The sequence below is a fragment of the Adiantum capillus-veneris genome, chromosome 28 (genome assembly GCF_014529385.1).
Source record: "Adiantum capillus-veneris isolate H3 chromosome 28, ASM1452938v2, whole genome shotgun sequence".
NCBI classification, from domain to species: Eukaryota; Viridiplantae; Streptophyta; class Polypodiopsida; order Polypodiales; family Pteridaceae; genus Adiantum; species Adiantum capillus-veneris.
The window spans coordinates 5339800-5359802 of record NC_140958.1 but is presented as its reverse complement, the minus strand read 5'-3'; the positions used below and the strand labels follow the sequence as shown (position 1 = coordinate 5359802).

Below are 20003 nucleotides of genomic sequence, written 5' to 3'. Positions count from 1 at the left end.
TTCACCCTCACCCTCGTGAAAACCAGAAATTGATTTCTACTCATTGGTTACTTTTATTATATTATTTACTTGCATACCTTTTCCTCTTTCACCCAAAATAATTCAAGGAGGGACCATATCATATGATTCCAATATCTTTCCATATCCATAACTCCTCCATATTTTTATTATTATTTTTACTCATTATTCTAACACCATGTGCTCATTGAGCTAAAGTCCATGAATAGTCCATACACTAGTCCCACCATGTATATATTTCTTTATTCACCAATAATCCTCCTCCATGCATGGGTCAAGGGAAACTTGGATGCTTTGTATTATGATATGACAAAGGAGGGGCTCACTCTTGGATGCATTGTACAAATTCAACAAAGGAGGGGGCCACTAAAAGACTTTTGCAGGCATAAAAAACAGGCTTTTTGGTGAGAATTTTGGCACCTATCTCCACTCCGAATTTGGAGCAGTGGTCAAAAGAGAAAATGTAGCCCACACTCTGAATAATCACCTCAAATGTTTTCATGATTTTTGGAGCTACCAACGGTGAGCTATGATTTTTTGAGTGGACCCCAGTCTGCCCACTTTTCTCACAAGTAGCCCTGAGTCTTCTCTCACCCTTCCACACACCTACTCACTCTTACACATCCCTCCCTCTCCTTCCCTCACTCAAACCTGTAATTTCCATGGCTTCTCCCACCCTCTTCACCATTACCCTTCTCTCTCATCCCTATAGTTCTTTTATGAACCTCTACATACATACACCCTCTCCATGTCTCTCTCTATTCCTTCTATGTTACAATTTCATTTACCTCTCCTAAAAATATCTAAAATTCAGCATCTTAACCATGATAACTTCTGCAAATTGAGGATTTTTCATCAACAAATCCTCTTTTCATCGTGGTGGTCAACCGTGGCGGCGGCGTAAAGAAGCGAAGAAGAAGAAGAAAACCAGCGGTCATTTTTTCCACAATCTACACAAGGGTGAGTTCAAGCTTCTTCAAAGCTTCACCATCTCAATGATTCTCTTTTAATTCACCCCTCTTCCTTCATCAAATCAACTCATCCTACCCATTGTAAATGTATCACTAACAATTCTAGTGATTATTACCACTAACAACTAACTTCTCGTGTAAAAATGCACCCACACTATCAACATATGGAGTAGGCAACCGCACAAGTAAAACAAATTCACTCACTCCCATGGAAGTTTCTCGCCTTTCACCACATCAATAATTCTCTTACTTGAGCCCACATCCATGTGACTCAAGAGAAAAGAGAGACCCCATTCTCATTTGAAATTCATAAAAATTCATAATCCTTGATCTTTCCTAATAAAATTGATTAGGCTTAATCCTAATCAAGGCTTCTAAAACCTATAAATAGAACCCATTCCTCCTTGTAAAAGACATCACTATACCATTGCACACTAGATTGAGCGTACCACACGCCAGTTCTATCTTGGTTGTAAAGAGAGAGTAAGCTTTCTATACACCATCACCTTGGTGCATAGAAAAGCTTGAGCTAGTTTGAGTGAGTGCGAGTAGAAGATATTCTTCCTACCATTGTTGTATCTACCCCAACATCAATGAATTGGTAGTTTTGGGTGCAATTCATGTCGAAAGGCTCATGCTTCTCCTCCAATTTGGCTTGGCAAACTCATTCAGCTTCATAAGGTGACTTGTTTCATTGAAGGTTGTTGTTTTGTTGCTTGTGATTCATTGGCTATTGTTTGGCTACCATTGTAAGAGGGTGGATGGTGAGAGGGCTCCCATAACCCTAAGACAATGTGCTAGTGATGCTATAACCAAATCTTGTCACTTGATTCCGCAAGCTCTAAGTTCCTTTTTGTGCAAAATATAAAGTTGAAGCTAAGTTGTACACCATCTCTCTCTCTCTCTCTCTCTCTCTCTCTCTCTCTCTCTCTCTCTCTCTCTCTCTCTCTCTCTCTCTCTCTCTCTCTCTCTCTCGTTCTTTAGTGTGTGAGAGTGTTCCATTGGTGTTAGGGTTAGTGTAAATTCCTTGCTTGTTTGTGGGTTGCTCTAACGATTCTCCTCTTTTGCGTCCTAGTTCGCTCTTAAACTAGGTGGTGCCCCTTGTGTAGTTGGGATTTGGCTGTGGGTTTGTTGTTTTGGTTTGTGTTGTGTTGTGTCCCAGCCCCATTGAGCAGCACGGGAGCCTTGAAGGGTGTCTAGAGGTTGCTCTTCTTGTTGCCCGCCCCGGACCGCCTCACCACCATAAAGATGCACAGGCACCTGAAAAGCTTAAAATTGATTCTTTGAAAACAAATTCCTGCATGAATTTAGTAAAGGTGTGGAGATATCACCAAAGGTTGAAAAGACTGTTAAATTTGTAAATGATTTTGCATCCACTGTGTGCAATCATTCACGAGTCTAAGGGACACATCAGACATAATGATGTTAGCTTTGTATGGCATTCATAATTCGTATGCACACTATGTAGACCAAAAAGGAAAACTGTACAAAAAGGATCAAATAGTGTTTGAACGGCCTACATACCAGCTCATAGAAATGCGTCCAGTGATAGATCAGAAAGGATGGTTCATTTCAGAGGAAAGAATCTATTATAGCCCATCCTCTCTAGAGCTGAAGGATAATACCCGAGTGAACCCAGAAATCTGTTCAAACCCAAACTCTCCTCCATCAAAAATCATGCTTCAATGTTGTGACCAAACGAACATATACTTTGACCAAAACAATCGCAGATATAGACGAGAGTCTAGTATCTATGATGCCTTGGGTCCTGAAACCACAGAAGCTCATATCATAGGAGACCCATGGGATAGACAATATCAGGGCAAAGATAATTCTATCTATAGCTTGACTTGGGGAATGATTTGTCATGTTTACAAAGATACATAGGAAACTATGCAGAAGGCTTACAGATGCCAAACATTAACAATGCTACCCAAAGTGTACCTTCATAGTCCCAAAAGGTGAGACTAAACCAGAGCCAAATAGTTTTGAACTCTTACAATGAAACATGCTATAGTGATCACCCTAGGAAGGGGGGAGCTAAGCCCAGCTTATGTACCAGGAAATGCTACACCAATTAGAAGCCCTAGGGCTTCTAGCCAACAGACCCCTTCAAGGAAGGAACCATTGAAAGACCACATGGTTGTTGGAAGTTTCCAATTGACCAAGATTCCATCAGAGTCAGCAGACAAATACTTCTATGAAGATCATCAGGGACAAAAGTTTCACCTGATCTCCACAAGTCATAATAAAAAACCGACAAATCCCATAGTGTTCAAACAGTTACATGTGACCAAGCTCACATATGCATATCAAGATGCACATGGTAACGAATATCAGCAAGATCAAGACCTTGTACAAACCCCTATGGATTGTACGACTGAAGTCAAAGACTATCTGAAGATGATGCAAAGCCTCAAGATTCCAGAACAAGTGGCAGAAAAGTCAAAGTCGATGGGAGCTAAAGTTCAGAAGGCTACAAAAGGTCACCACCAAAATCTCTTCCGAAGAGACGTATTTTGCCAGAAAGTGCAATGGATATTTTAAGGTCAAAGGTTACTCAAATGCAGGTCGATAATGCTCATCAATTGCAAACAAAAAGTGCACTATCACACTCATATGAGTCAACGTCAATTGAAGCAGGTGATCAAAGCAAAGAAAATGCAGAGAAAGATCAACCAAAGGATGCTACCACAACAAAAGCAATCAATTCAAACACAAATCCTGAGATGATCAAGTGCAACATTGTTGGTGCAAACGAAGAAAAGCTGTCAAGAGAAGTAAAGCTAGATTTTCAGATATACAAGAACCTCATCTCCTTTTGCACTTGGAAAATATGTGGCCAACCACAAATGAAAGATGCTCCTGAATTTGTGAGCATATCAGGAGACAAACGAGTAGAATGGTGGGGAATCATCTCCACCACCATTGAAGTAGGTCCACAAATCACCATAGTTCAATTCTATGTGATCACAGTAAAGGATATGCCAGAGGACATCATAATGGGAACTCCAATGGCCCAAAAGGTCCTAGAGATACAGGGTTCAATGAAGATACAGTCTTCAGAGACAATCAAGAATGAAGACTAAGACTGGTCACCCGCGGACGACAGCACAAAGTCCTCAAGCACAGTTAAAATGGAGACTTATATCAAATTAAATATTTTTGAAGATGATTCATCTCCATCAATCAGAACTTCATAAGAGCTTAAAGCAAATCAGGCAATAGCAAGTGCAGATCAAACAGAGCAAAAGGAAACCACAAAAGCTATTGAGCAGAGAATGCCACCAAAGCAAGAAGTAAAGAAGAAAAAGGTTGCAAAAAGTCAGGAAGCAATAGGAAGTCCAAAGATCAATCACTCATTGCCAGTCGAATCACTTGATGCAAGTCAGATTGGAAAACGAAGTCTGAAGCTACTCTCCATAGAGACACAGTTAGATCAATATGAGACAATGGCAAATGCAGGACAAAGATCTTCAATAGAACAAAAAATGCTAGATTCAGAGTTGCACAAGTCACAAGAATCAAAGAAAAATCTTACAGACAAAGGTAAAGCTAAAGTGGTGAAGGAGTACGAACGGAAGTGCGACGCGAGAGAGAGTGCGAGAAGAAGAGCACGACGATATGGTGAACTCGCTCTACTGTAATGTGTAGAGCATAGTGAGTTCTTATTAGGTTTTAACAAAAGAATATGTGTACATACCTGGCGGCCCGCCCACTTACCTGGGCGACCACATTGGGCTTTATACCCCAACAACCTCCCACTTAAAGTCCAATGTGGTACTTTAAGTGTGAGAGAAGCTACTATACAAGCTAATATACAAGAGATGTAGAGAAGTGATGTACTACCCTACACCTAACTGCTTGCGAAAATGCGCAAAGCTCTCTGAGGGAAGTCCTTTTGTAAGTAGATCAGCAGGATTTTCTGTGGTGTGAACTTTGACAAGCTGAAGTTGCTTATCCTCGAGCATTTCCCTGATGAAATGATACTTCACATCCACATGCTTTGTCTTTGAGTGATAAACTGGATTGCGAGCCAATTGTATAGCACTTTGACTATCACAATATAACTCAGGCATCTCTTCTTTGATTCCCAAATCTGTTACTAGTCGATTAAGCCAAATTGATTCTTTGCATGCCTCTGATGTTGCAACATATTCAGCCTCTGTAGTAGACTGAGTAACACAATCTTGTAATCTAGAACGCCATGATACTGCTCCACCAGCCAATGTAAAGACATACCCTGACGTAGACCTTCGGTTGTCTAAGTCACCTGCATAATCTGAGTCTATAAAACCCTTTACACTTAGCTCCTGACTCCCATAGCATATACGCATACTCTTTGTAGCTTTCAGGTATCTCAATATTCCTTTCACTGCCTCCCAATGTTTCTTGCCTGGGTTTGACATGTATCGACTTACTACTCCCACTACAAATGCAATTTTTGGGAGAGTAGCAATCATTGCATACATTAAACTACCCACTGCAGACGCATATGGAATCTTATCCATTTCAGCCTGTTCTTCCTCAGACACACGACAATCTTGTTTGCTAAGTTTCACATATGGTGGCAATGGAACACTCAATGCCTTTCCCTTCTCCATATTGAAACGTTGCAAAACCTTGTCAATATACTCTGTTTGAGATAACCAAATCAACTTCTTTGATCTGTCTCTCTCAATGCGCATACCAAGTATATGACTTGCCTCACCCATGTCTTTCATGTCAAACGATTTTGCCATCTTTGACTTCAAAGCTGAACTTTCTTCCAAGTGCTTGCCAGCAATCAACATGTCATCCACATACAAAATAAGGATCATCCAACTACCATCCTTAGCCTTCTTTGTATATAGACAATGATCAAACTCACTACGTTTGTAGCCTTGAGAAAGCATAAACTTGTGGAATTTATGGTACCATGCCCTCGGTGATTGTTTTAAGCCATAAAGACTTTTTAACAACTGGCATACCCAATCTTCCTTGCCTTTCTCAACAAACCCTTCTGGCTGCTGCATGTAAATTTCCACATCTAAATCACCATGCAAGAACGCTGTCTTGACATCCATTTGGTGCAACACCAAATCTAATATGGCAACCAATGCAAGAAAGCATCTCAATGTAGTCATCTTGACCACCAGAGAGAAGACTTCATCAAAGTCAATGCCTTGTTCTTGCTTAAAGCCCTTGGCAACAAGCCTTGCTTTGTACTTTGGCTGACTATCATGAGCGGTGATCTTATACCTGTAAACCCATTTACAAGGTAGAGCCTTTTTGCCCTGTGGTAATTTAACTAGCTTCCATGTCTGGTTTTTATGCAGAGCTGTCATCTCTGACTGCATGGCCAATTGCCAATTCCCGGAGTCCTTCATTTGCACTGCTTCCTTGTAACATGAAGGCTCATTGCAATCAGTCAACATGACATAGTTCATAGATGGAACAAACCTATCAGGAGGTCGCGTGACACGTCCAGATCTACACACAATAGGTGGCTCAGGCTCAGCCACAACCTGTGGTTCCACTCTATCCTGTCCTTGCTCCTCTTGAGCCCTGACATTTTGTCTTGCACGTGCAGGTTCATCTTCTTGGAAGACAACTCTTCTAATCTCCTCAACCCTCTCTGGTTTAGAATGATATTTGGATTCATTAAAGTGAACATCATTGTTGCGGACAACCTTTCTGGATTCGGGATCCCAAAGTCTGTACCCCATCTCACCAGAATTACCATAGCCTAGAAAGATGCACTTTCTACTCTTTGGCTCAAGTTTGTTCCTAAATTTCTTTGGAACGTGAGTATATGCCTCACAGCCAAAGACTCTGAGATGCTTGTATGAGGGCATTTTGCCTGACCATACCATCTCTGGCACTGAATCCTTCTGCAAAACCTTGCTAGGAGATCTATTTACAAGATGAACTGCTGTTGATACAGCTTCAGCCCAAAACCCATTTGGCAGCTGTGCATTAGACAACATACTTCTGACCTTCTCTTGTATGGTCCTATTCATCCTCTCAGCAACACCATTTTGAGGAGGATTGTAAGGAGCAGTAAGTTCACGTTTTATACCTTTTGACTCACAAAAGTCCTGAAAGGCCTTTGAAACATACTCTCCACCATTGTCAGTGCGTAATCATTTAAGCTTCTTGCCACTCTGATTCTCCACAAGTGTCACAAACGTTTTGAAAACACTAAACGCTTCATCCTTGTGCTTGAGAAAGTAAACCCATACTTTCCTCGAGTAATCATCTATAAATGTCATAAAGTAAGAAGCTCCCCCTAGAGATAGGTTAGGCATAGGTCCACACAAATCACTATGAACAAGTGCCAACTGTGTATCTCTTCTACTGCTTCTATGCTTATGTGGCTGCTGTGTTTGCTTACCATACAGACAATGTTCACAGAATTCAAAATCATTAAATGAAAAGCCAGGCAAATAACCAGAACGAGACAAGATTTCCATTCCGTTCTTGGACATATGTCCTAACCGGCTATACCACAAAGAAACGTTCGGCTGCTCGGTTACATTGATTACATTTTTAGAGACATTTGATACATAAATCATGTAAAGTCCTCCAGACTTTACTCCATGTGCTACTGTCATAGAACCCTTGGATATCTTCCACATGTTCTGTCCAAAAGTGGTGACGTAGCCAGCATCATCAAGTAAACCTGTGCTGATCAAGCTCTTTGTAATTGCGGGAACATGTCTCACATTCTTCAACGTGAAACAAGAGCCATTCTGAAACTTCAATTGAACATCTCCAACACCTAAGATCTCACATGTTTGCCCATTGCCTAGCCGAACATGATCTTTAGTGGTCACATAAGAAGTAAACCACTCCTTGTTTGGAGACACATGAAGTGATGCTCCTGAGTCTATAATCCAGTCACTCAGTGCATTTCCATCAGATGCTGTAAGAAGAGTTGAGTCCATTGTATTATTCAAGAAGTAGATGTCTCCTGACACTAGACTGTCATCCTCTGCAACAGTGTTTGTCACATTTATTTCTTGAATCTTCACTGAGGACTTGTTCTTCTCACCATGGTCTTCAGCTTTCTCTTTGCCTTTTTCTGCTTTCCATTCTCTGCAGTCTCTTTTCATGTGACCCTTCTTGCCACAATGGTAGCATTCTATGCCACTCTTGCCTTTAGCACTGCGGGACTTGCTACGAGACTGATTCCTCTTTCCACCTTTGTACTTTTCTTTGGTCCTTACCCTGACAACTAAGGCTGTTCCTTTGCCTTTGTCCATTGTCTTTCTATTGGTTTCTTCAGTAAGCAGACTTCCTTCTACACCTGCTATGTTCAAACCATCTGGAGGTGCAGAATTACTCAAAGCTGTGCGAAAAGTGTCCCAACTTTCCGGCAATGTGATCAACAGGAACATAGCTCTAACAGGTTCATCAAACTTGACACCTTGAGCTGACAACTGACTGTAGATTGTTTTGAATTCATTCAGATGATTGGACATAGGTGTCCCTTCTTTCATCTTCAAGTCAACAAGCTTCTTAAGCCAGTATACCTGTGAAGCTGCACTCTGCTTCTCATAAAGATCACTCAGCTTTAACCATGCTTGATAAGCCGACATCTCGTCTACTACATTGAAGTAAACGCTTTCTGCCAAAGTCAGCATAATGGTAGAAAGTGCCAATTCATCCATTTCGCTCCATTCATCTTCGTCCATATCTTCTGGTTTTATCCCCTTGAGCTTTATAGGTTTTATCTGCTTCTTTTGTACCAACACGTGCCGAATCTGCTGCTTCCACAATGGGAAATTCGTTCCATCCAGCTTCTTGATATTGTAAAGAGCAGTGTCCTGTGATCCAGAAATAGCTACGCTTCACAGTAGTATACTTTCTTGGGAAAAATTCTGCAGAGTTTCCCCTGTAAACTGACCTCTGAACCAATTTCAACCTGTCAAATGAACCAAGAAAGCTTCAGATTTTGCATAAATTTCGGCAGAGTCTCCTTTGTAAAATGGCTCTGGTGTACTAAAAAACAGACCAAAAAACAGCTCAAAAAACCACTGTCTCTCTAACACTGTAAGCTGTGGGTAAACCTGTCCTGCACCTGTACTGTCTGTGATTGTCCTGTCACTGACTTGTAAGCATAGACTGCGACAATGCCTCAACGGCAGTAAAGCAAAGATGCAATCCCAACTGTCTAACTCACAGTCAATACATCCTAGCTGCCTATCTAAGGGTGCTCGAGGGATCGCTCCAAGACCTATATCACCGAAAGGATCTCAACATTCGAGAATCCCCCAGCTCAATAAAACCTCACTCGACCCTCAACAAAGGCTGCAGTAAATTTGACAGTACATAGACTTCCCACAAATTCATACATCCACAAATTTCCCACTATATGCTGTAACCGCTGCGTCGGTTGTTTACTGCGTGACTCACAGCCAGCAAACCCTAAACAGACATACATCATCTCTGACAATACATCCCATGTGGAAGTACCTGCAATGTCAGGATGAAATCTGGAATATCAAGCAGCAAACACAAGCTACCTGACGAACTAGTGGATGTCGCCTATAGTCTGTGTGTAGATGCGCCCGTGTCGTATGTGACACGCCTCCAAGAACTGTGAGCAGTCCTTCGATGTGTAGACAGCCACAAATCAACACTCTGGGAGTGTCGATATCCTCAGCACCTGCAGTCGTAGGCCGAAAACCCCAAATTTACAGAGTCGGATCTGCACCCGTAGAGACCACGTAGTCGAAAATGGCCTGTGCAGACCTTTGTCGAAGCCGAACGGTGACCGAGATGACCTCAGAATGAAATTCTGAGAGAAGAAGAGCACGACGATATGGTGAACTCACTCTACTGTAATGTGTAGAGCATAGTGAGTTCTTATTAGGTTTTAACAAAAGAATATGTGTACATACCTGGCGGCCCGCCCACTTACTTGGGCGACCACATTGGGCTTTATACCCCAACAAGTGGAACTTTCACCGATTAGCAAAGAAGGTATGACAACGTATGCCTCTACATCAAAGAAATCTCATGGATTAGCTTCTTCAAGCAAGTCAGGATTTCAAAATTTCAAGTCAATTGCTGACCCAGCTAAAACCTCAAAGGAGACACCCAGAAAAGCAAAGGTATATCAGCCAAAGTACTCAAGAAAGCAAAGAAACATCAAGAAAGTGTTTGTTCAGAGCAGTTTAGTCAAAGTCAATGATCCGGTTTGGATTATGGACGATAAATCAACACAGAAAGAGGAACACATAGATGGATAGCACCACAATGGAGCTTAAAGGAGCATGAGTACTATGGAGGTAACATACAGATATGGGTACGCAAATTAGAGCATATGAAGTAATGTCAAGTCCCTCCCAAGAAAGAAGGCCCACAAGGTATCAACCTCGATAATATTCCAGGATACCTAAGAAGCAAGTATACAACAAAACAACATCAAAAGATGCTAAAGTCAACCACAACTCTCAAGGGGATACAAAAAAAAGATGGATCTCAAAGAATCTTCCTCTTAGACAAGGATTCTACACACGGTATACAAAGATTTGGCTACCAGTCAATCACAAGCTAATTGCAACTACACCATACCTGCATGAAGATCTCAAGAACTCAACAAGACCTAAAGCAAAGCAAAGTCAACAATGTAGATACAAAGGTCATCAAGAGATTTGGAGGGCCTAAGTCTTCTAATGCTCCGAGTCCAACACTCACGCACAGTGCACAGTAAGATGAGAGCACATGTCCTCGTCAACGAAAACCATTCTTAAAGGGGTGCCAATTTGCAAAGCAATGCTATATGTTTTTATAGCTACACCATCTTTCTGAAGAACCCCTCAAAATCTTTCTTGCACAGCATGCATAAAAAGGATGTCCCATCATTGGACATATGCATTAGACACTCTTTTTTGCTTCCACCTATGCACCTTGAGTGGACTACAATAGGCAAACCAATGTTCCATCATGATACCCTCTCACATTTACTGTCTTTTTAATTTCATATCTATCAGTGAATAACCCCTTGAGTACTCTATTAATATTTTCTATGCTAATAAGTACTCCAATAATGCGCGTATCCCAAAGGCACTTTTTTTTCACTGGGTTTTTTTCCTTTGGTCATCCAGATATTATACCATAATTTAGAACCTCATCATTCTACTTCTCTTGTACATACTTTTTATAAATAAACAACAGCCTCCTCATTATGCTATTACAACGAACAAATGAAACATCATCTCTCACACCAGACATATTCGGACCAATGAAGATGCTACAACAAATTGAACCTCATCAACAAATTCAACGACAAAGGAAGAAGTCCAGCTCATCAACAACCAATCAAAAACCTTCCCTTGCCTCCATGAACACTTTTCAACAGTGCCCGAGGATGGACACTAAAATCAACGTTATTTAACAGAAGTTGCTAAAGACCGAATACGTACGGATGCACATCGAAGATGAATACAAAGAAGCAGTGAAGATTGGAGTTACATATTTTTTACGTTTTTCCAAAATGGTCACGTATTGTAAATTCCCGATTTATTTCAAGCCATTGTAATATTTCTGATGTGTTATGGACTCAATGGGAGTTCCAAGATGTAAAGAATAGGTCAGTTACTGTGCTTAGGTTGCAGATTTAGTAAGTGGTGGAGCACTAAAGGCCTTGGGCGGCAGGACATTGCATATTTTTACCCTAGGTACATAAGGTAATGTGTAAATGAAATTAGGGTTCTCAAGTCATTTGTGGAGAGCAGTCTTTGATGAGAGCTCTTGAGGTGTGTGGCTATGGAGTCCTTGAGCTTCTCCTTGTTCATGAGACTTGATTAACACTAATCAATGATTCATTCTCTCTCACTATGCCTCTCTCATGCTTCTTATGATTGCCTATGATGCTTAGATTAACTAGATCTTAACTAATTAGTGGTTAATCCCTCTCTAATCTTGTGTGATTGCCCTCTTTTGCTTGTGTGTGCATGTAGGTTTAATTGGACTGTGGTGCTTGATAGATTATGCGTGTGTGCTTGCCATTAGTGTGTTGCATGATAGGATTAGTGTTGTGTGTGTCTTGCAATCGTAGTGTGTGTGACTGGGTTGATTAGAGGTGAAGAGAAGTGGATGTGAAGATTGCCCTTCATTGTGGCTTAGCTCCTCCATAAGCCGAGAAGCTCACCTCATAGAGTTAATCATTCTTGTTGCCAAGATTAGCTCACTAACCGTGTTAGTTTTTCGATGCCCTAGTCGGGTAGCTCATCCCTCCGGATTGATAATTTTGTTGGTCATTGGAGCTATTGCAACGATGGGACCCCCAAAAATACCGTTTGAATTTTGCAAGGAGCATGCGAGACAGTGTGAGTTGACAATTTCACAGGCAATTAGGCTGGGTTCACATCGAGGAGGCGGAAGATACGCTCCAAAAAGTGACTTTCCGGGTGGAAGAGTTACAGAATGCACACTTCCGCCACCCATTTGTTCACATACAGGGTCGAAGAAAAAGTAACTCTATTTTCTTCCACCGTCTAGTATGAACAGTGGGCGACGGCGGAACAAAGAGTGAAAGAAAGAATTTACCAATTGCATCAATAAACCATAGCATAAAATTTTATTAAATTGAGGCAAGTGTATTTAAAAATTATAAAGCAATTCATCTATAAATTTTTTTATTTTTGAAAATATTTAATCTCACGATTAAAGGTGTTTTGAGAATTTTAAAAAAATTGAAGGGCATTTTGGGAATTTATGAGGAAATATTGAGGATATTTTTAAAATTTTTGGAAATATTTAATCTCACAACTAGAGGTGGTTTGGGAATTTTGAAAAATTTTAAGGCATTTTGAGAATTTATGAGAAAATATTGAGGGTATTTTGGGAGGGGTTATATGTTTTTTTTTTCCAACGTTAAGGATTAAGGTTGAGTGGTGAAAATTGAAGGGTGGGCTGCCAACGTGGAGGGCGGAAGTGGTATTGCCGGCGGGGGGGGGGTTTGTTTCAGAAGCAGAGCATGGTTTTTCTTCCATGCATTGGCAGCTTGCAGGCTTCTTTTCCACCGAGCACTGTGAACGGGTCATCTGACGTGCGCTTCCGCGATTGGCTGCCAGCAAGGTCCCATTTGCTACCGCCGCCCACTGTGAACCCAGCCTTAGTCTTTTGCGTAGTGGGCTGAGTTGGCAAGTGCCCTGTGCTGCTCCTCTAAGCTCCACGAACCACCCTGACCCTTAGCAGATGCCTTGGTACCTCAAGCGATTTTTGCGCATCCCAGTTGTAATTGCCGGAGAAGCGAGATGCTGCCACTTGGCACTTCCTTCCCCAAAATCTCCTTCGAGACGTCTCCTTTCCTAATTTCGGCTGATGCAAGATGGGCGTCTTTGCTCGGAGCCTCCTTCCTACACCACGTGTCAAGCCTGAAAAGGGCTCTGCCCTTTTCCGTTATAGAGTAGAATAGATTTGTTACCGGGTCCGGACAGAACTCAGAAGAGATGAAGCATACTACCCAGCCCTATGGCCTTATTAGCCCTTTGGGCAGGCCAAAAAAGAGGTGAATTTCAAAATTTTAGGTAGGACTGTCAAGAACCTTTTGGTGTGCGGAGAGGAGAGTCGTTGAATTCAAAAGGAACACGGCAATGTGACTTGAGCCGCTGCGTGCTAGCTTTTTGGTGGGTGGAGAGTTTACATTATCATACAGACGACGAACATAATCACTTTTGTTGAAGTTCATATGATCCGAGCATGATTGTGTTTCTGTTTTGTTTGTGAATGCATCGAGCTCTGAAGGTGGTGTCAACTTTGCCTAGGCGCGCGCACGCGCACTCTCTCTCTCTCTCTCTCTCTCTCTCTAAAATCTGAGCATGGCAGAATGGGTGAAAAAGCGCATGAAGCTACAGACTCTCATGGACGTTGTGAAAGACCATTTGTCTACTGGCAGAGCAATCGTTAATCGCGGTCAGCTAACCCAGATAGATCTTGCCGTTCTGCGCGCAACCAACCATGAAGAGCAAGCGATGCAAGAAGAGGCAGTCAGATCTGTCCTTGAAATAGGAACAAGCTCCCGCATGCGCGTCGCACATTGCATTCGAGTTGTAATGGAAAGACTGAACAGAACAAGCAGTTGGATAGTGGCAATTAAGTGTCTGATTTTGATACATAGATGTCTGCTTGAGGGCGGTTTTATGTTTCGGGATCAATTAAGTGTGCACCCAGCAAAGGGCGGCCACAATTACCTGAATCTGTCGAGTTTCAAAGACACTAGCTCGCCTTTCACGTGGTCAGTCTCTCCATGGATACGCCGGTATGCCCGATTCATAGAGCAGTGGATACAAACAGCAAGAAGCACAGGATCTTTTCAAGACGTCGGGTTGGGTGATCGATTCTCCAGTGCACAAAAGCTTACTTCTGCGGTAAACTGGCAATTAGTGAGAGACGCTAATGCTCTTCATGAACTTCTGCGGGAAGCCACTTCTTGGCAAGCTGACTACTTTATTGTCACACATGTGTTGGTAAAAGAGGGTATCAAGCTGGTCGTTGCAGTTGCTTTCTCTGCCTATGAGGAGATCAAGCTTAGATTGTATGAGGCTCAAAAGAGGGTTGCGGCATTGGAGGCATCAGAGGCCTTGATTTTGCTGCACATCTGTGAGAAGCTTGCGATGGATTCCATGACCTTCACATACCTGTTGGAGTTGATCAAGGATGGGCTCTTGGAGCATAAATGTCATGCCCTTGAACATACTCTTCTCAGTGACTATCATCTGATGAACTTGAAGCAATCTTTTAGGCTAGCTGCAAATAACAGCATTTTACCATCACCACAGCAAGTGGATTTGCATAGGAGGTTTGCATTGCCGTGGAGGTCGGGCAATTGGAATGGCTCAAACAGCAGCTTGGTGGATGGGACAGGATACGAAGCTAGGGATAGCCTCTCTTTCGAGAAGCCATCAGTGTAAGAAGAAAGCTCCCCTTTAGAAGTCGCATGTGGGAGGAGAAGAATACAAGTAAGTAAATCCTTAGATATGGAAGCTATGCAGCTCCTTGATGTTCTCAAAGCTTACATGCTGCATAGACTTACTAGGTCTTGTAAGTTGTCGAAAGCTTGGATAATGGTTCCAGTCGGCATGCTTGCGTTCATGGTTTTTTTACCAGAGAGCTGAAAGCTGTAGATGGTCTGAGTGAAAGCTTTTTAAGCAGTCATGGAACCACTAAGACTTTTACTTTTGATGCAATGGAGAGAGGTATCTCATGTGTACCGCGCATAGACATATGAGTCCAGCCATATGTTGTAACCCCCTTCTCTGCTGTCAAACGAGACATTTCAACAAATTAATAAGATTAGATTGGACATGCTCAAAGCGAAAATCAAGACTTGGTATGGGCTTATTGTATGCAGCAAGGTGCAAATGCATATTACACATCTGGTAATGCAATCTAATAGTAGGAAAAGCTTACCCTCAGTATTAGGGTTTTGGGATGATGTAACCAAGTTTTAGCAGAGTTCGTATACATGTGCCTGCGTTAATGCACCCAAAATTGAGCTTTTGAGTACCTTGATCTCACAAGGATTTTTGCTACATGCAGGCTTACACAAGATGGAGGAAAATGTGCAAAACTGTCACTTTTTAAGCACTTGCTATGGTTATGATCATTATAAATTTGAAAGGATTAATGTAGACATGCATCTAAAAAAATTTTGCAGAAATGAAGAAGAAAATGAATGATAGATACCGGAAGCGTGCGTCGAATTTTCCCATTTCCGCGATCAAGGCGAGTATGCATCCACACACACACACATACACACATAATCTCTTTTATATGAGCATGGCAGAATGGGTGAAGAAGCGCATGAAACTACAGACTCAGACCCTCGTGGTCGTTGTGAAAGACCAATTGTCTATCGGCAGAACAATTGTCAATGGCGGTCAGCTAACCCAGATAGACCTTGCTGTTCTGCCTGTAACCAACCATGAAGAGCAAGCCATACAAGAAGGGGCAGTCAGTGCAGCTCTGTCCTTGAAATAGGAACAGGCTGCGTGTCGCACATTGCATTCAGGTATGCCATGTAGAGCAATGGATAAAAACAGCGAGAAGCACAGGATGTATTCCAGACATCCTATTGGACGATCAATCTCGAGCGGAAAAACGCTTACTTCTCTGTCAAGATGGCAATTAGTGAGAGTTGCTAATGCTCTTCATGAACTTGTGTGACGTTGTTGTCAAGCATGTGCTGGTAGTAGAGGATATCAAGCTCGCGATTGCAGTCACTTTCTCTGCTTATAAGGAGATTAAGCTTAGGTTGTATGAAGCTCAGAAGAGGGTTGCCGCTTTGGAGCTGTCAAAGGCCTTGATTTTTTTGCAAGTCGATCAAGGATGGCCGGCTCGCTTTTGCAGCATGAATGCCATGCCCTTGCACATACTCTTCTCAGTGACTATCATCTCTGATGAATTTGAAGCAAATATCTTTTCGGCTAGCTGCAAGCAAAAGCATTTTACCATCACCGCAGCAACTGCATTGCCATGGAGGTCGGGCAGTTGGAATGGCTCGAACAGCAGCTTGATATGGGCTAGCCTCTCTTTTGGGAAGCCACCAATGTAGGCATGTGGGAGGAGGAGAATTACACGCGAAGTAAATCTCCTTTTGAAAGGGCATGTGGCTAGTAAGTAAATCCTGGGAGCTATGGGGCTCCTTGAAGCTTAAATGTTGCAGCATAGACATGAAGGATTTTTGTAACATGAAGGAGGAAACTGTGTAGAACTTTCACTTTTAAAGCACTTATTATGATACTTCTAAAACTGCCGAGCAAACACAACTAGGCTACCATTTATTTTAGAAAACCTTCTTTGGTGAGTATATTTCCTCCGTAAACTTTAAAATGTAATGCAATGTCAAATCCCGAGGATCCCAAATGGCGTAAAAGAGAAACATTGGAATTATGACACATGATTAATAACTAGAATTCTACCTAGGGCGGATAACTTAAGATCTTGCCCTCAGCACTATCTAACACGGGATAGTAAATGAAGCCAACGCGGTGGGATCAATGATGGAGAAGTGTGGACACAAAACTAGAGGTGCGTGCGGACGTCAGATGCGAAGAAAATAAACATAGACAAGAAAAGTAAACACAGACACGAAATGTAAACAAGGGCATGAGGGGGTAAACAACGACCGGCTTTATTATGATGTGAATTCACTTGGGTGTCAACAAGCTGCACGCGCCTGCGTGGTTAGCTCAACGTTGAGGTGATGGGTTTGATCCTTGGCCGTCGCCGCCGTTGTTGACCTTTTTTTCACCCTTCCCTCGCCTTGAGATCCGTGCACTTCAACCTCGCCCGTTCATCCCACCGCTTTGGGGTCATTAAGACCCCATGTTAAATAGTACCAAGGAGATCCTATCCTCTTGTTAGCTTCCCTTTCAGTTGAGTAGGCATGCATCTGTACCACATTCTAGGGACAAGGCTTATCGCATCTGTACCTAGTTTTCAAAAAGGTCCATATGCAAGGATGGTAGTTTGTGGTTGCAAGGTGAGCATCCTATATATTCCACTAGCTAACTCATATACAACTTCAATACCAATGTTGCATGTTGCGATGCAAGCTGGCCAAACAAATATAACTTGAAATATTGTCGTGTTAGTGATATCCTAAGAAAAGGACCTGTCACAAATGCTTGAATGACACTTGATAAAGGACTTCTTGGATTTTGTCTAATAGCACTACCAAATATTTGGGGCTTCTAGGGGCCCTTTTGATTAAGTGAAAGTTAAGAATAGACCAACGGTAGGAGGGTGGTGATATCAGTGACAACCTAAGAAAAGGTAGGCCCCCCCCCTCCTTTCTTGTACCCCTAATCATGTCTTTCCAACTTTTTTTTTTGGTGGGGGGGGGGGGGGGGATGCAAAGAGGGATCCTTTAAAAGAAAAAGGCGAACACCTCAAAAAATCCATAAACGAAAAAACTCTAAAAATTTGAATTCTTTCAAAGTTTAACGAATTGACACTTTTCCCTCTAAAACTCCCCCCAAACTTATAGTTTTAAGATGAAAAAAGTGGCTCCATAGAGTGTAGAAAGCTAGGGTGATTGGGATACCTTTTTGGACTCTTGTCAAACTCATTTTCCAAATGTACTAAACCACGTTCTCTCACATGCTCATATGATTTCTCTCACATGCTCATATGATGGTGCCACGAAGGACAAAGACACCCTCTCTCGAACCACGAGTCTCTTAGGACCAAGCTGTCCACACAGACCGGGTTGTCCTCAAAGATGACTCCCAAAAATGAGGCTGGGTTCACCCATATTTTGTTTGTAAGCTGTCATTGTCACTGCCAAGTCAAGGGACACTGACTTCATGTTCTTCTCTCCTACAACGTTGCTCTCTAGATGTTGCTACTGCTTCTACACTTGGAAGAGGGACGCCCCTTCTTTCCATATTGTATACACTATTTAGATATCCAACAATCCTTTGCTAATGTCCGAGCTCGTAACATTTCCTAACACCTTTATTGGATGCAAAACAAGATGCAATGCTAAAGCGTACCAATGAAAATGATCTAATGTGGCTAGTATTGCCAATGGGTGTAAGCAAAGATACATACATTACAAAAGCTATGGTCGTTGACATAAGTTGTGGATGACTTGGAAGCTCCAATAGCAAAGTGTGTTTTAAATAAAATAGTGTATTTAAGAAATTGCCATTAGAGTATCTTTTTTTGTAACCTCCATAGAGCGTCCCAGACCCGTCATCCCCTCACGTGGTTCTAACGACTTCAGATCTTGAGAAATTTTTTGCCTTTTGCTTGCAACTGCATGGCTAGAGAGATGTAGGAGCCTTTCACCATCAGCTGCCAACATACAGAGGAGGTTGCCATGGCGCAAGAGCTGCATAGAGGACCCTTTTACAATACACAACATGTTGCTGCTACTGTAAGCATGGTGTTTCCAACTTGGAGTACTTCTAAACAAATGGGTGTCAAAATCGCCCCCCCCCCCCCTCTCTCTCTCTCTCTCTCTCTCTCTCTCTCTCTCTCTCTCTCTGTGTGTGTGTGTGTGCACTCATGTTTTGCTAGAGCTTGAAGTTCAAACGGATGTCAAAATCCCCCCCCGCCCCCCCCCCCCCCCCCCTCTCTCTCTCTCTCTCTCTCTCTCTCTCTCTCTCTCTCTCTCTCTCTCTCTCTCTCTCTCTCTTTGCTCATGTTTTGCTAGAGCTTGAAGTTCAAAATTTTAGTATAATTATGTGTGTGTGTGTGTTCATGCATGTTTGAGCAGAATCTGAAGGTCAAAAATTTAGTATAATTCTGTGTGTGTGTGTGTGTGTGTGTTCATGCATGTTTGAGCAGAATCTGAAGGTCAAAAATTTAGTATAGGTCTGTGTGTGTGTGTGTGTGTGTGTGTGCATGCGCGCGTTCTTGCATGTTTGAGCAAAACCTGAAGGTAAAAAATTTAGTATAATTTTCTCTCTCTCTCTCTCTCTATGTGTGTGTGTGTGTGTGCGTGCCCATGTCTACTAAAAAATTTAGTATAATCTTCTCTCTCTCTCTCTCTCTCTCTCTCAGCTGCTCCGTATTTAAGTCTAAAAATTAGATGGTTGTTGGTTGCAGGTTCAATGGGACCCCTATGAATTCAGCAGGAGGTAATGGATATGCATTTCCAACCCTGTTAGAATCTCCCCATGAAATTTCAAATTGGAACATACAAATTGCTAGCATGGAAGCTAGAGAAAATTTAAGTTCATACTGGGCTTCCAAGAAAAGAGAGTAGCATGTAAGAGAAGCAACACAAACATTGCAGGTCGATGGCCAAAGTATTGAAATAGATGAGACCAAAGTGCTGAAGCTATGAGAGACTGTTACTGCTCTACTCATGTTTTGCTAGAGCCTGAAGTTCAAAATATACTATAGCTCTTTCTTTGTCTGTGTGTGTGTGTGTGTGTGTGTGTGTGTGTGTGTGTGTGTGTGTATTCATGCATGTTTGAGTAACTGAAGGTCAAAAATTTAGTATAGCTGTGTGTGTGGGCTCATATTTGAGGAGAACTCGAAGTTCAAAATTTACTACAGTTA

The 20003-nt window shown here is 42.1% G+C and overlaps 1 protein-coding gene across 1 annotated transcript; it reads left to right on the top strand.

Annotated features, from left to right (window-relative positions):
• The first annotated feature begins 13607 nt into the window (after nucleotides 1-13607).
• Nucleotides 13608-15305, top strand: LOC147420002 (putative clathrin assembly protein At4g40080). The gene has a single exon (XM_086505022.1). The coding sequence runs from the start codon at nucleotides 13805-13807 to the stop codon at nucleotides 14894-14896; it is 1092 nt and encodes a 363-aa protein (XP_086361148.1). The 5' UTR covers nucleotides 13608-13804; the 3' UTR covers nucleotides 14897-15305.
• Nucleotides 15306-20003: the final 4698 nt, after the last annotated feature.